Here is an 18,101-nt window from a genome sequence, read left to right as displayed (position 1 = left end):
GAATTTAAGTGAATTCAGTGCATGTTGTGTATAGCTGGGCTTGTATAAATTCTAATTTTCCTACTTGGGAAGAAATAAAAATACCTGTTATGTCTTGGTAGGGGTAGCAGATGACTCTTTCCCCTTCCTCTAACTCCCTGGTGCCCAACCTGTGGCCCTGGGGTTGCATGCAGCCCTTTGGCACTTACTGTTTGGCCCTCGAGACCCCCACAGACTATAGCCTCTGTTTTGGTTCTTACTCAAGCCGGTGAAGGAGAAATATTCTTTAGTAGTTAGATGGATGAGTGTAGTTCTGTCATGCAATATTACTTTTTTCTCTGTTGTCCATCCCTTTCCTATTTTTATGTTTTTTATTCTCTGATTTTTTATTATGGATATTTCTGAGATAAATATCAACTGTGGCACCAGTAATTTTTAAGGGAACTGTACAGAGCACACACGTGGGAGCATGGATTTTTAGTGGAGCTGTAATAGTCCTGATCTCTAGCCATCGCATGTGATGCGTTCTGAATCATGTCCGCAGCCTCCATCAAATCCTCTAACATGAATGCAGTTTTAGATGTCTTTGTTTTAATATAAAATGTAATAATAATTGTGCATGAACCTTTAATAAAGTCAGGGGCTGCGTTTGAAGACCTCTAAATCAAGTAAGTTGACCACCACTGCTCTAACAGCACAGCTCTGTTGCTTGGTGATTGTCCCCGGTCCCACGGGTGTGGGAAGAGAGTCAATAGACATGTGTAAGCTCCAATGGTTGAGTTGTTTGGCAATAAACATGAATAGCAGTCATGTGAGAGCTTTATTAATCGATGTATACAAGTATCTGGATTGTGTTGATACAGATTCCACTGTTGTTACATTGATGACACAAGCAGCACCATCTTAAAACCTTTGTATAGACAGAACTGTTTTCAGGCCATCGGCACAGATGGTGCTATCTTCATCACCGTCTTCTTAAAGGAGTAGTAGTGTCCTTTAGCATGGTACCAGACCAGACCAGTAGCGTACTCCGTGGTGGTACCTTTCTGATATTTCCCATTTAGGTTGGCATTGTGACAGTTGTGGTACCAGAATGCTCCATGGAAGCTTGCTGCACGATTTATAGCGTCTAAATCTCTGTCATTGTCATACGTGGAAAATTTCATGCCAACATGACTACGTAGTGAATCTCCTGCCAAGCAAAAAGAAAACATTTAAAAGGCATATATCTTACCACTTATATGTGTAGCCCCTATCACCTTCTGTTGAGTGGCTACTAGAAATTTAGCTGTGCTAGGGCTGTAATCAGTCTAGCTGCATTATATTTGGTATTTATCTGGTGTATTCCAAGTGTTCTGCTATTGATTTTACCTACCTGAGTGGGGTGTGACCCTGCTGTAGTGTGGGGCAAACAATAGGGGAACATCATGAGTGTGTGTGACTCACCAGCCAATCACTAAGGGTTTCATAGCCAGTTGTGCATGCTGGGGGAGTACATATATACTCAGGGGAGTTGCCATATGTTCAGTCCTGTTCCAGCCTGCCCCCGAGCTTAGTCTGGTGGTGGGATGCTCAAGTAAGGAGAAGCTGACTACGCCTCAAGCCTGGAGGAGGCCTTACATGTGGACCCCAGAGAGGTCAGTGTCTGATTGAGGATGAGAACCAGAGAAACTGATGGCTAGTGGAGGTGCCTGATACTGGAATGGACCTCAGGAGTGAATCTGGTGTCTCTCCTATAGAAGATATCATGCCTATCCCTGTTCAGCTGTTGCTCAAATATCCAGTGTCAGCCTGTGCTCCTATTGATTCTGCACTGTGGAATACTGAAAGTGACTGGTGAGTCTGGAATTCTGTTCTATTTTGCCATGGATGTCCTAAGCCCTATACCCTCTCTTCCAGTTATGAAGTTTTACAATAAAGCATTTAAGCGCTTAAAGTGACTGGCGCCCAACTTTCTTGATCACACACCCCTTCACTGGCCTAAGATCTGCCCCTTAGAGTGAAATTTCAGCCCTCTCTGCCCTTTGGGGGTCAGGGGGGTGTAACATACGTATAAAAATGTCACACTCCTAAAGTGGTTAAAACCAAGATCATGTCTGCTACTGTTTGCAGCCAGCACCCGGCATTCCCATGCACGTATATGGGTGGCTGTAGAAGTCTGGACGGGCCCTTAAAATGCAAATATTAAAATAGGTGGATGTCAGTCTGGAGGTGTGGCTATTTCTAAGCAGACTGCGTTTGCATGCAGACAGCCCTAGGCACTGCCCACATGTGATGCTGAGCCTCCATGACTGAAAGACCAGAAATCACTCTCTTATATTCAATCAAAATGGAATAAAATGGCTTTAGAAGTCACTTGAACTGTATGTCTGGTGATCTCCACAATGAAGGTTAAGAGAACACACTCCTTCCAGCCAGTGTTCTGGTGGAAATGTATCCTAATAATTATTGAGCGCTATGTAAGAAAACACTAACAATGTACAATGTGAACATGATAAAGGTATTTTCCATACCAGCAGGTCTGACTGGATCACCCTCTGTAAACCCCTCGATGTTCAGTTTGTAGCCGTCTTCCTCGGGATTGATGGCCAGCTGAGACAGAGAGAAGTTTTCATAGGTCACATTATACCTGACATTGTCCCAATCCTCCAGGTCAATCCTGAGACGATAGGATTTCTTCAGGGTTAGGAGGTAAATGTTCTGCAGACCTGAAGGGGAAAACTACAAGTTGTTAACTTGAGAAATGTGGTGTCTACCTGTCCTGGGCTTTGATGTATCATCCTGGAAATGCATGGCTACAATATAGTATACATTATATGGCCAACAGTATCCCTCTCGATGATTCTGGTGTTTTCGGTAAAGGAGACAGCTAATACTACAGCATACAAAGACATTTTAGACAATCGTGGTCTTCCAACCTTGTGGTAACAGTTTGGGCATGACTGTGCCCTGTGTACAAAGCCATCTCCATAAAGACAAGGTTTGACCAGATTGGTGTGGAGGACGTTGAGGGGTCTGTACAAAGTCCTGACCTCAACCCTACTGAACTCCTCTGGGATGCACTGGCAAGCCAGGTCTTCTCATCCAACATCAGTACTGCATCTCACAAATTATGTTTTGACACAAATTCACACAGGCACACACCAAAGTTTTGAGTGCAAACTGTTATACACAAAGGGGAGGATGTGTCAACTCCATATTTATGGCCATGGTTTTGGAATGGGGTATCCAACAAGTTAATCTAAGTATGATGGTCATGTGCCCACAAACCTTTAAAGGAGAATTATGAGGCAAGTGATTTTCACCTTTCACCATATAGTCTATCTTAAGGCTCTGACAGCACCTAATTTAAAATGTATCATTTTGTAGGCCTAGGATTTCCAACTCCACCCAGCTGACTGCAATTTTATTGTGCATGACCGTAATCTTCCATGTCTGAAAAAGTAATACTGTCTGGGAGATGTAGATCTAAGAGAATTATCTGTGTCAGATGATTTATGTTGCACTTTACGGGAGATGTGGTAACAGTCCCGTAAAGTGCTGAAGTCTTTACCCAACCAGTGCTCTCCATCCATTCTTCCAAATCCAGCTTTATACTCTTTCCAACCTCGATAAAAGTTCACCGTTCCATCAAACCTCTTCTGAAAGACCTGCAATTATATTTATATGTTAATGGACATTACATTGTATGTCAAACCAAAACTGTTTTTTTAGTTTTCGATAGACTAAGAAAGGTTTAGAACCCATGTTGTATTTTTCTGCTGTCCGGGGCTCTTTTAGAAAGATTTCTCCTCACTCATTATCATTCAATACTCTTATGTTTTTGACCTTCTCAAACAAGACATATAACATTATAATAATAATTAACATTCCATGGTGATTGGATTGAGGTGACTGGGTTCCCATGTGGCTCTAATTACTAAAAACAGTGCAACCCTTCTCACCACTGTGGGGGAGTGCTCGGCTTACAGTGACACCCTGTAAGAGCTCAATTAAGAAACAGCCAATAAACCTTCAATATTTTATGAGGCCATTAAAAAATAAAAAAATAAATCATAATCAGCCTGGCGAATTGTTTTCTTTATTCTTCTGCCACAATTTATGCACTATGACCTCAATAAATATTTGAAGTTCATTGGAGGTGTACCGGCTACAAAAGCTGGGGTTTGTTTCTCGAACTCATTAGCAATGAGGAAGATAACATTATAGAACAAGTCCAGTTGAGTGTGAAGAACCACTACTAGTTATACCATGACCGGGATAAATGAAAACCTTCACAGACATAAAACACAGTCGCCACATTTCATAGTAGTTGGGAGGATGATAATGGTTAGGATCAGAGTTGGGTTAGTGAGTACTTACAGTCCAGGGTCCATCATTTCCGGTCATATCACAGTACACGGGTATGGGGGTGGAGAGTCCCCCGGGGAAGATGAGATATACTCCATCTCTGTGCAGACCTTGAGCGAACACTTCCGAGCAGTCATGGGGGCGACAGCTATCAAAACAAATATTAACTAGAAAAAAAAAACAAGGGGAGCATTAAAGTGGACCTGAACTCAAGAAGTGAAGACTTGCGGTGTTATATGGAATATCTCAAAAGGTTTATTGTTCCTCAGCAGAACCCTGAAACATTTTCCTGAGAAACAGAAAGCTCTTCCTGGTAGGTATTTTTTGCTTTACATACACTTCACATACAACAATATCTCCCCCTGAGATACTGTAGGGGTTTCATCTATAATTAGCAAATGTAATAGGAAAAATAGGCTGTATTAGGCTGGATTTGGACTCTAAAACGTAACAAGCAAAGACAATAAATGATTGTGGGTGTCGGGTTGTACGAGATCATTTATTCTAATCGATATTTTAAGATAGCAAATGTTTAAAGCAGACTACTAGCTAATGTAACAAAAACTAAATCATAAATATCTACTTTCACGTACTGTTATCTTGGTTCCCTGGCACCTCTTCTGCAGCCTGGCAGCCTCCATGTATAATATGGAACAGAGTGAAGAGGGTGAGAGAGATCCACATCTTCCACCTGGTGAGAAAAGACATGTTTAGTGTTTTCTTACCCAGAGTTTTATGATGGCTATGATAGCTGTTAGTGAACTGCAAGTCTCAGCAGTCTCTGAATTTTTCTTTCCAAAACCTAAGGGCCCTATTGCAAAATCTACACTATATCCTATACCTATTGTAAAACAAAACACAGGAGGTGAGATAGACAGCTAGCTCTGCCCTACTTCTCACCTCTTGGGCTGTCACGGGGAGTCAGCAGGTCTTGTGACCCTTGGCCACCTAGAGGAGCCAAGAGCCAAGTGTGTGGACATTTGCTGTTGACTTGTGTCCATTGTAATGACAGCAACATGAACAGGTATAACTGTAAATACTCACAGAAAGCACAGGAGAGCTTCCTTTAAATTTGTGTCTTGCAGCTTTCTTGAGACTCTATGAGTGCGGTGGTTTGTTGGGTTGTGTCTTGGTCCTGGGTCTGAGGCAGTCAGTATGTTGGGTCGTATCTTGATCCTTTTTCTGAGTCAGTCAGTATGTTGGGTTGTGTCTTGATCTTTTTTCTGAGTCAGTCTGTATGTTGGGTCGTGTCTTGGTTCTGGAGAGTAGCTGCTGACACATGTTATTTATACGCTGTGATCTTGTACGTCACAATAGGACTTTGATTGGGGCAGCACACCTTGAGAAACTGTATCCTTTCTCCAGATATTTGACTTCCCTGTTACATCCATGTCCTGTTTACCCTGATGTGCACATGAAAGGACAAGAAAACGTTGCAGAATTATATTCACAATTAAAACAAAAGACATGTTTTAAGTTACTGATCAACAATGGAATGTTTTTTTCCACAAGCCCGTACAACGCTCCATTAGCACCAAAATGCAGAAAACATCATACAAATTGCTGAACCACTGCTATCTTATTTCGAGTACGCTATACAGTATACTTCGGCTCAGCTTTGTGTTGGACTTGCTCCAAAGAAAAAATAACTACCCTCTACATCTGGTAAGAATGTGACTGAATTAAACCTTTTTTGGGATTTGTTCACAGAAAGACTCGCCAACATTTTAACATTTCAGAGTTATCCGAAAACCTTGTCTTCTACACTTGAGAGACCAACTCACCCAAATATAAGAATTCTCTTACTCTACTCCTAAGACTTCTGCAAGGGTCCTAATCTCCTTTCATTGGAAATTCTAACCTAACACCGTACTGGAATGGGCCAACAAAAACAACTCTGTTTAGGAGATGGAAGAGGAGAGAGCCACTGACTCAGGCACATTGACACATTTTCTTTCCACCCGGTCGGCTTGGGCTCTCTTCTTTTGCTCAGACAAATTCAAATCACTCATTGGATGTTGTTGATATCTTTACTATCAAACAGGGAGTCCCTCCATTACCGCTATCTCATACCACAGACCCCACAAATGAGCCCTTAAGTTCCAATGGGCAATGTGCTCTCTCATCCTCACCAGACTTGTCCCTCACCTACCTAAATTCCCCTTCCTCAGACACTTTTTACCCCTTCTTCTTCTTCTTGCTTTCTATCTTCCTCTTTGTTTTTTCATTCTTCTGGCTGATCTCCTCCTTTATCCAATACTCTACTAATCCTTTGGAGTGATTATCCATTTCCTCTATTGCTCCCCAGTGGTTACATTATACACATTTTCATCTACCAGCAGGGTAAAGAACCTGATACTCAGACATCCTTAGATCCTTCATTCCCTACTCTAAGCAAGACTCCACATTCCCCACTCCAGAAACATACTAGGGTGGCCATCAAACCAGAACTAAACTATTTATTTTATTGTTGACAAGCAAGTGATTAGATTACATTATTGCTTTATCCCCTGCAATGGCCTTCTGTCCTGAACCAGATTGATGTATCACCTTGAAGCGTAATAAATGATTCCAGTTAATATGGTTGTAAATGTAAAACTGCTACTGTATTTCTTGTCCTGTATATTTACTTCCTTTCTATTAAAACACAATTGGAAAGAACATGTTTTAAAAATCCTTGTAACTATGTACCAAATTTTGTGCAGCAGGGTCTACTTTAAAATGAACTTTTTAGTAAATATACAATCCTGCCCTAATAAATTCGGGACACATAAATACAACAACAGGATGATTTTTTTCAGACAAGCTCCACCTTTTATCATTAAAAAACTGTCCTTGAGCTTCAGTTGGTAAATTTACCTAGGCTGAAATTATGTCATCAGTCTGCTGCAGGCAGGAAGAAGCATTTCCCTAGTCTCTCCTCGCCCAGTGATCAGACTGCAACATTGTAACTTTGTATCAAGTCACAAAACAAGAAGCTGCAGCAGGGGCTGGTCCGGGTGTTTCTGGCATCAAGGCCCCCAAGTACCTCTTAGACCGGCTGCCATTTTAAATAGGTGGTGGGGACTCAAGCGGGTAATATGTATATATTCCATCTTATTACTATGTCATAGCTTGGACATCTAGTGGGAAATTAAAATCGGGACCCTATTGTTAGAGAAAATGTTTAACTGCTTTGTAGTCCTGCTAAAGGGCCCCTCAGAAATCCAAAATGTTATGATCACTGTAATGAATAACTGTTATTTGTGCTGTCAGCCATAACTTGGCAGTCTCCTTGTCTGCAAACCTTGAGATATCACCCTGAGGGCTGTGTTGGGGTCCATTGCACACTTTGGACCTGGCTTAAAAAGAGCTGCCAGATTGTGATACCCACCTACACTGGGGTCCGACACTCCATCATTCCACTTCTTCAAATGAATCCACTGCACCTCCCATTTCTTTGTCAATCTCACCTCCTCTGGTATCCTCGTGTCTTCCTTATAATACTCAGAAATGAATACAGTGGGTGTCAAATTTCAATGTAATCCCTATGTGTCGACTGATAGGTGTAGATAGGACTCCATTAGAGATCAAATATATGAGGTCATAGATTCTGCGACATAGCTGATGTTTCATCTTGCCTACATAAGAAGAGCCACACTGGTATGTCATTAGATACTACCACAGTGGAGGAACAATCTGCATAGAGCCGCAATTTAAACCTTTCACCATTGGGGAGAATGTGTCATCGAGCTTTATGGCGAAGCACAAGTTTGCATGAAATGCATAAGAGAAGCTCTCCTGTGGTTTTTCCTGGAATGCCTTTATGATCACAACTATTAGAAGCCACAATTGATTTTTGGAATGCCACCATCCTTCATTTCTGTTATATATAATCTGTTTCTTGGGGTATCTTCAATGGCTTCTGAAAAGCTTTTTTCAAACATGTCTTACCATAGATCCAGGTTAATAATCTCCATTTCAGGGCCTTTGCTTCCCTCTAGAAGCTAACATCCTCCAAGCAGTTGCATCTTATTATTATTATTATTATACAGGATTTATATGGCGCCAATAGTTTGCACAGCGCTTTACAATATAAGGAAGACATTACAGTTATCCCCAGGTATTGGCTTTATGGAATTAATTGAATCAATGGTGTGGGATGGAAACTACAGGATTGCAAGATAGTATTGCCTGCTGTTTTTTTTGATGATATGGATTAGAATGGGAGTGTCATCCTATTGTATTACCACATCTCCATCAAGGAACGGAATCTTAAACACATGTAAATGAGAATCTTAGCCTGGAATGATTCAAACATTTCACAAACTCTTCAAATAAAAATGTTGTTGCTATCCCAAATGATGAACACATCGTCAATGTACCTGTGCCACCCCCTTGTGACTGGCCTCTGTCATATGGGGGCTTGGAGGGAGTCATTGGACACGTGTAAGACCCAAATCATGGAATTGTTTGTCAATAAACATGAATAGTAGTCACGTGAGAGTTTTTATAATTGATTTATACATGTAACTGGGTGGTGTTGATACAGATTCTACTGTTGTTACAATGATGACACAAGCGGCACCATCTTATAACCTTTGCACAGACTGATCTGTCTTCAGGCTGCCGGCACAGATGGCGCTATCTTCATCACTGATTTCTTAAAGGAGTAGTAGTATCCTTTAGCAGTGCTCCAGACCACACCAGTAGCGTACTCCGTGGTGGTACCTTTCTGATATTTCCCATTTAGGTTTGCATAGTGACATTGATTGTACCAGAACGCACCGTGATAAGTCTGTGCACAGTTGGTGCTCCATAGATCTCTGTCAGAGTCATATGTGGAAAATGTCATGCCATCGTGATAGATCATGGAATCTCCTGCAGGCAAAAGCACAAAGTTTAAAAAACATATTTAAAGGGGCAGAGTGGTTCTGACTGAGCCAATTCCAGTTCATCATTTGATGGAAAAAAAGGTGCAAACTTCCCTTCAGTGCTCAGTACAAGCCAAGATGATCAGAAGAGATACAGACAAGCCAATTGAAACTTTTTCTGTAGCCCCTTCAAACTCTATGGGGTATTCATAAAAACTGGAGCAGACAAAATCTGAAAAGGTTGCTGTTCATGGCAACCAATCAGCTTCTATCTTTCATTTTCAGAGTTTGTCTCTCTTCAGTTTAACTGAACAAACTGAAGAGAGAAGCTGATTAGTTGCCAGAATAAAACTGTCTGCTCCAGTTTTTATGTATTCCCCCCTATGTGTGGTAGACTTGTGCGCCGTCAAAAAATTTGTTCTGTTTCGTTTCGGAATATCCGTTATTTCGTATTTCGTAATTCGTGTCCGGAACTCAATTCGGATTCGTAGGAAATACGAATTTTCGTTAGTGGCGGTTATATTTTCGTAACTCTACGAACATTCGTCATGGTGAAGTTAAAAAGCAAAATACCTTTGTTAATATTGGAGTCGATGTGGTAGTTGTTTTTTTTATCCGAAATACGAATTCCGTTAACGGATTCCGTATCCGAATTTCGTATTTCGGATTAAAAAAAAACTACCATTAGCCATCAACTCCAATATATTAACAAAGGTATTTTGCTTTTTAACTTCAATATATAACGAATGTTCGTAACGGAAGGAAATTTCGTTAACGGAATTTCGTATTTCGGATATAATTCAGAAACTGCAATTCGGATTTCGGATGTTTCCGAATTTCAGGAAAATTCGTACGAATTTTCCTGAAATTCGGAAACATCCGAAATCCGAATTGCAGTTTCTGAATTATATCCGAAATACGAAATTCGGATACGGAATCCGGTAACGGAATTCGTATTTCGGATATAATTCAGAAACTGCAATTCGGATTTCGGATGTTTCCGAATTTCAGGAAAATTCGTACGAATTTCGATTCGTAACGAAACGAATCGCACATGTCTAATGTGTGGTACACTGTGGTGCAACTATCTGATATTGCTCCACCAATGCATTGTACAGGAGAGGCCAACACACAACGTACCTAATGTTCTCTGTGATGCACTGCGTTGTAAGAAATGGCCATGTGCACTTTCTTGGCTGTTGTACATTGGCATAATAAATGCCCTGCCTTAATGCAATGCATGTGAATTCATGGTGTAATGCGTGTTAATACGTCATTTCCAATTTCTGCAACAGGGAATTAGGGGGGCAGGAAGTAATGAGAAACCCCTCCAAGATCATGACAAAAATAATGTATTTTTATGAGAGTATGCGTGTGTGGGTGGGGGGGTGCTGTTAGAACCCCTGTGATGCATTTATTGATGTCTGTGGCAACATTTCCTAAAGACACTCATTTCCCTCATTTCTTGTCAAAGTGTCTCAGGGAGAGGAGATGATCCTTCCAACCATTGGCAGAGTAATTAAATACTGCCAGAGGATCTAACTCTTCCATTTCCAGGCAAAATGGAAATTTTTTTTACTTTAAAGTTGAAATCTATGCAACAAAAAAATGGGGTTCCCTTCCTCATTAGAAGTTACTTGTATCTGGTGACCTCTACAATGAAGATAAAAAGAAAACACTCCGTGCAGTCAATGTTCTGGTGAAAACGTCTCCCAATAATTGTTGAACCCCATATGAGGAAACAGTAACAATGTAGACTGTAAACATAATAAAGGTATTTTCCATACCCATAGGTTTTTCTGGATCACCCTCAGTAAAGCCCCTGATGTACAATTTGTAGCCGTCTTCCTCGGGGTTAATTGACAGGTGGGACACAGAAAAGTTTTCATAAGTCACATAATTAGTGACATTGTCCCAATGCTCCAGGTCAATCCTGATACGATAGGACTTCTTCAGGGTTAGGAGGTGGATATTCTGTAGACCTGAAGAAGAAAAACTACAAGCAGTTAATCTGAGAAATGTGGTCTGACAAAGTGGAGACCCAGTCTACCTGTCCAGGGCTTTCATATATCATCCTGAAAATGCATGACTACATTTGGTTGAAAGTACAATATATGGCTAACAGGTATCAAAAGTATGATCCCTCCCATTGTTTGAATTCAGGTGTTACTATTGAGGGGTACTTCTAATACTACAGCATACAAAGACTTTTTAGACAATTGTGGTAACTGTGTGGGGAAGGCCCTTTTTTCATAAAGACGTGGCTTGATGAGTTTGGTGCATAGAAACCCAAGTGTCCTGCACAGAGCCCTGACTTCAATCCTACTGAACACATTTGGGATGAACCAGCTATCTGGATACCCAGCCTACCTGTCCAGAGCTTTCATTTATCATCCTTGAAATGCATGAGTACATTTGGTTGAAGACACGCTATATGGCCAACAGTACCAAAAGTATTATCCCCCTGATGTTTGAGTTTGGGTGTTTTTAATGAAGAGTATTGCTGATGCTACAGGTCCATAATGACATGACTTGATGAGTTTGGTGTAGAGGAGCTCAAGAGGGCTGTACAGAGCCCTGACCACAGCCTTACTGAACCACAGGATATATTGGAGTACCAATGGCAAGCCATGGCTTCTTGCCCAACTTGGGTTGTTAACTCCATATTAATGGCCATGGTTTTTGAATGGAATGTCCAACAAACACATATAGATGTGATGGTCAGTTGTCCTCAATCGTTTAACCATATAGCCTGAGGGTCCTGACAGCACTTAATTCAAAATGTATGATATTGTAGGCCTAGGATTCCCAGCTCCACCCACCTGTCTGCAATCCTATTGTACATGATCATAATCTTCTACCGTACTGAGATCTGCAGACGTAATATTTTCTGAGAGATGTAGATGTAACATATATATAATTATCTGTGTGAGCTGATTTATGTTGCATTTTACGGGACATAACAGATTAAGTCTGAAGTCTTTACCCAACCAGTACTCTCCATCCGCTCTTCCAAATCCAGCTTTATACTCCTGCCAACCTCGATAAAAGTTTACCGTTCCATCAAACCTCTTCTGAAAGACCTGCAATTACACAATTTACTCGTTAATGGGCATTAAAGTGTATGTTGAGCCAAAACGTATTTTTCTTTTTAGTTTCAGATAGACTGGGGGAGGATAGGATTCCCAGTTGGGTTTTTCTGCTATTCAGGGTTCTTTTAGAGAGATTTCCCCTCACTTCCTGTCTTGCTGACAGCGATTTCACCAGACAGGAAGTGAGGGGACATGTGCAACAGGGACACAGACAGGTATTAAAATCTGTCAGGGGATCAGCCTTCCTCTATCCTGCCATAGTTACTGTATGATAAAACATTGTCAGTAGAACAGAAAGTGATCTCTCGAATCCCAGATAGCAGTAGAAATCTGACAGGGGTTCAAATTAGAGGTGCACCGATACCATTTTTTCCAGAACTAGTACCGATACTTTTCCTCAAGTACTCGCAGATTCCAATTCCTGATACCTTTTTTTTTAGTGTCATGTGACAGTTTTTCTAAAACAATACAGATGAATGATTTTAGGACAGTGGTGGAGCGCCAGGCCCGGTCCCAGCTGTGACCCTGGTAGTTCTGCCACTGACTCCAAGCTGTAGAATACATTATACAGCAATGCAGAATACCACCAGCGATAAAGGACAACAAATCCAAGGAATACATTATGCAGCAATGCAGAATAATACCATCAGCGTTAGAGGACTAAAAATGTCAGCAATACATTATACACCAATGCAGAATGGCACTGACTATAAAGGACTACATATCCCAGCAATACATTATACAACAATGCAGAATGGCACCGGCTATAGAGGACTACATATCCCAGCAATACATTATACAGCAATGCCGAATGGCACCAGCCATAGAGGACTACAAATCTCAGCAATACATTATACAGCAATGCAGAATAAAACACTTGGTGAACTTGTTTACTCTTCTGCCACATTTGCTGCACTATGACCTCATTAACCATTTGAGGGTTGGTTGAATGTGTACCAGCTATAAATGCCGGGGTATGTTCCTGGCACTCATTAGCAATGAGGAAGATAACAAAAGAACACAAGTCCAGTTGAGTGTGAAGTACTACTACTAGCTATACCATGACCGGGATAAATGAGAACCTTCACAGACATACAACACAGTCAACACATTTCAGAGTAGTGGAGAGGATGATAATGGTTAGGATCGGAGTTGGGTGATTGAGTACTCACAGTCCAGGGTCCATCTTTTCCAGTCATATCACAGTACACAGGAATGGGGGTGGACAGTCCCCCGGGGTAGATGAGATATACTCCATCTGTCTTCAGACCTTGAGCCCACACATCGGAGCAGTCGTGGGGGTGACAGCTATCAGAACAAATATTAACTGGAAACAGAAGATGCAAGAAGCATGAAAGTGGACCGGAACCCAAAGGTGAAGACTTGCTAAGTTAATGGAACATCTACAGTAGAAACATTTATGGTGCCTAAAATGAATAAAAACAGAAAGCTCCACCTGGTTTGTCATTTTGGCTTTACATACACATTACATAAGATCTCCCCTGAGATACTGTACAGGCTTCATCTATAAATATGAAATGTGATAGCAAAAAAAACATAACAAGTAGAGACAACAAATGATGGTGGGTGTCGGGTTTTAGGACATCAGTTCCTTAGCATGTGGTCTATTAAATATTTGGAGGAGACTGCTAGCATGTGTAATAAAGACCATATATTTAACATCTAATTTCCCATACTGTTATATTGGTTCCTTGGCACCTCTTCAGCAGCATGGCAGGCTCTGTGTATAATGAGGAACAGAGTGAAGGGGGTGAGAGAGATCCACATCTTCCACCTGCTGAGAAAAGACATGATTAGTTGTTTGTTTTTTCCACCCCAAGGCCTAAAACATCTTTTCTCATTTTCAACATTTTCTTTATAATTTTCCACCCATAACCCATAACCCATGATCTTTATCATCACAATATTCCAGCCATCATCCTCCATTTCTACCTCTCTAAATTCTCTTATTGCTTATTCTCAGTTTTGTACTCTCTTAATTCTAATTGTTCTCTCATGGACATTATCTCTAAAGCTAAAACCCACGCCCAACATGTTTTGCCATTTTTATGGCTTCTTCAAGGGCACTCAAGTGCATATCACGTGCAAACAACAGTGCTCAAAGTGCTCGTTGGAAAAACCAAACAACATGGCAATGATAGCAGTTAGCAAACTACACAACTCAGCTTTTCCCCCAAAAAATGAGGTCTTACACACCTAAAGGCCCTATTGAAAAAACTACTCTATACGCCATAGCTGTTGTATAACAAAAACCCAGAGGGACACCTAGCTCTGCTCTCCTTCCCCCTTTCATGGGTTATCACAGAGTGTCAGCAGGTCTTGTGACTCTTGCCCACCTATAGCAGCCAAGAGCCAAAAGTGTACAGACATGCTCTGTTGAATTGCGTCAATTTTAATGTCAGCCAAAATTAACAGGAATAACTGGAAATATTCACAGAAAGCACAGCACAGTTTCCTTTAAATTCTCATCTTGCAACTTACATGAGACTCAATGAGTCAGGCAGTGTGTTGGGTTGTGTCCTGGTCCGAAGGCAGCCGGTATGTTGGGTCGTGTCCTGGTTCTGAGGCAGCCGGTATGTCAGGTTGTGTCCTGGTTCTGTTGTGCTGACACACACGTTATATATATATATATATATATACAGTGTGTTTCTTTACATCAACATCAGACTTTCCAGATATTTGACTTCCTTGTACTTGTTCTTGACCTTCATGTCCTGTTTACTCTGATGAGCATATGAAGGGACAAGATAAAGCTGCAGAATTCAATTTACAATGAAATAAAATACAATGTTTTAAATTTACTGATCAACGATAGAATTGTGCATGCCGAGAAGCCTGGGAAATGCTCCATTAGCACAAAAATTCAGGAAACGTTGCTGACCCACTAGTATCTTAAAGGGTTTCTAAACCCTCCGTTTTTTTTGCCTATATCTACGGCTATCAAGCAGTAAATATGGGCAAAAGGTTTTTTTAAAAAAACGCTTTAACAGCGGTTTAAACACACCCTGTTTTCTGAAACTCCGAAACTGCTCGGGCGGCCGCTAAGCATCTTGGTGCGGGCGCATGCGCAGTTGGATTTTCGGCCGGGAGACGAGCAGAGACGCAATGTAGGTCTATGGACGCATGCACCCGCATGGGACAGATGAAAGGACAGTAAAGAAGAAGAAGATGACTTTAAAGGATATCCCCCCGCCCCTATGCTAGTGTAAGGACTAACCTTAAATGATGTCTCTTGATCCGATTATCATCTTCCTTCTTGTAGTTTTCAGGAGTCCCTCCAGCGCTGGTGCCGGTCTCTGATCCAGCGCTGACTGCTGTGTCTTCCTGTCCCACGGAGTCTGTGCGGGTGCGCACTGCTGGGCTGCGTGCATTGACTTACCTTGTGTCTCTGCTCGTCTCCTGGCCGAAGATCTGTACTGAGGATGCGCCCGCCGCCCAAATTCTTTGTGGCCGCCTGAGATTTTTCAGATCTTCGGACGGGAGCGCGAGGCGGAGACACAGGTACGTTTTAACCTTTTTCGTCATTTTTTTTTGTTTTTATGTTTTTGCATATATCTCCTGCTTGCTAGCAGACTCACCTAATTGCATGTTTTACATACTAACTGGCTGGATGAGCAACATGTCTGTACATTCTGCAGCAATTTTACCAGTGAGGCAGTGATGCGTACAAAGCAGGCGTCTATCAATGCAGGCAAATTCTTGCCAGCAACAGGGTCACTAGTGCGACGTGATCCTAAAAGTAGAAAACCTCATTCAATAATTTTGGTGAAATACTTTTTTTAAATGCATACATTATAAGCAGGGTCGGGTTTAGTAGGCATATACCTAATAGGTGGCAGAGGGAAGAGGTGGCTTGTCCCTGTATAGTTCTGGCTACAGATGTATTCCAATGATCAGCAATAATAAAGTGTTTGTCTATGAATTTGCATACACATTGTAACAATACAATAAACCAGATGAGACTATCTAAGAAGGAAACTGACACTTATCATTCCTCCTCTATCACTCAGCGCCTATCTTTGGACCTTGGGTTGTTGCTTTTGCTGTTCTCAGCTCCTGTTATTGCACTCCTATCACCTCTCAACCAGAATCAGCTTGAGTATTATTTTCAGAAAATATGTCAGGTATTATTTTCTAGTCTGCTATATGAACATTTCATGAGAGATTACCCGTATTTATTGGCTACATTTTTATATATGTATTTGTTTTATTTGTCATTTTTGTATCTTTTTTTGTATTTTTTTTCATAACTATATCTTAAAGTATTTTGGTAGGCAATTTTTTTTTTTTAATGCTGACCAAAATAGATTTCTTATATTTCTTAATATAAAACTGCTGTACACTACCCTTTAGCCCTCATTCACACTAGAAAAGGCCGGCAGGTACAGCTCCGTGCTGCGTGCGCTGCCGTATCAGGTAGCTTACTTGCGAGGTGCTGCGTGTTATTTTTAATTTTTTTATTTATAAATTCTTTATTTAGACAATTTTCAAATGAGTACAAGATACTTAGAAAAGTTGTTGCAAGAAATAAACAGTAAACATGCACAAACGCAGGTGTGGAATAACAGGGGTAACGTAGTGATTGCAAATACAGTATGTGACTTTATATGCAAATGATAACAAAATGAAGCAAGGGGTAGAGAGAGAGAGGATGAGAGTCATTACGCAGGCGGGTTGCGGTGTCATCTTGAAGGGTCTGCGTGGATCAAGTAGCACACTGGTAGGGGGCGCCCACTCGTGGTGTAAGGTGTCTGGGAGATTCGCTGGGGAGGGGTCAGGTGGGAGTGCAAGGGGTGAAGGTGTAGAGTAAGAAGTTGTGGGGTCTGCTTGGGTGGAAGGCGTGGGGAGAGGGGGCAGAAAAAGAGGGGGGAGATCAGGTCACAGATGGGCGGGTCTGTGCTGCGTGTTATTAGTACGCAGCCCCTGTCCTTCTCTATGGGACTATGCGGCCATATGCCGCCCTACGCTCGCCCGTCCTGCCCGTCAGTGCGGGGGTCGGTCGCTGCCAGGATGGATCATGTCTTCGCCCGAGCCAGGAAACACGCACCCGTGTGGACCTTGCGCTTGGGGTGAGCGTAGGGTGGAATACGCAGCACGGAGCTGTACGTGCCGGCCTTTTCTAGTGTGAATGAGGGCTTAAAGTGTATTTCCACCTTTGTAGTCAAATTAGAAAACTCCGTTGTATGTTTGTTATGCATTCTCACTCACACACAGGAAATAAATACAAGATACAATGTTACAATTCAAGAGATGAACATAACAATGCTTACACTGATTCACTCATTCCCTCCAGTGCTCTCTAGAATTGTAACAATGTATCTGCTTACTAAGATGTAGTTATTTCCTACGATCCTCAGCTCCATCGAGTGTCCATAATATGGCATTTTCCTCATTCACTCTGTTTTTTTATGAATAAACCCACTAAAGAAAGTTCGACCAAAAGAGAAATTACACTAAGTAGATTTGCTTTTGCCCCATTCTTACAATGGCTGGGTAACTCTTACAAAATTAATGTTCAGGTGAAACTCGAATAATTAGAATATCGTGCAAAAGTAATTGCAGTAAGTGCTGCAAAAAGGGGCCAAACCAAGTACTGAGTACATATGCATGCTTGTGCTTTTCAGAGGTCCGATATTGTTCTATGTACAATCCTTGTTTTATTGATTGCATGTAATAATCTACTTTTTTGAGGTTGTGGATTTGGGGTTCTTGGGGTTTTCATGAGCTGTAAGCCATAATCATCACAATGATGACAAATCACGGCTTGAATTATCTTGCTTTGCATGTAATGAGTCTATCTCATATA

General features: G+C 41.4%; 1 protein-coding gene across 1 annotated transcript in view; it reads right to left on the bottom strand.

Annotated features, from left to right (window-relative positions):
* Window positions 1-793: 793 nt before the first annotated feature.
* Window positions 794-18,101, bottom strand: part of LOC108800673 (microfibril-associated glycoprotein 4-like) — a 68,213-nt gene continuing 50,905 nt past the window's right edge. Inside the window, exons 3-6 of the mRNA XM_018572667.1 lie at window positions 13,447-13,601; window positions 12,169-12,265; window positions 2,493-2,687; window positions 794-1,171 (exon numbers count right to left, since the gene is read on the bottom strand). Coding sequence (XP_018428169.1) covers window positions 912-1,171; window positions 2,493-2,687; window positions 12,169-12,265; window positions 13,447-13,601 — 707 coding nt within the window. The 3' untranslated portion in view covers window positions 794-911. The remainder of the gene's footprint in view (window positions 1,172-2,492; window positions 2,688-12,168; window positions 12,266-13,446; window positions 13,602-18,101) is intronic.

The sequence above is a fragment of the Nanorana parkeri genome, unplaced genomic scaffold (assembly GCF_000935625.1).
Source record: "Nanorana parkeri isolate BGI_ZX_2015 unplaced genomic scaffold, ASM93562v1 scaffold2095, whole genome shotgun sequence".
NCBI classification, from domain to species: Eukaryota; Metazoa; Chordata; class Amphibia; order Anura; family Dicroglossidae; genus Nanorana; species Nanorana parkeri.
Note: the sequence above shows the minus strand (reverse complement) of the source record. Positions and strands in the feature narration are given on the sequence as shown.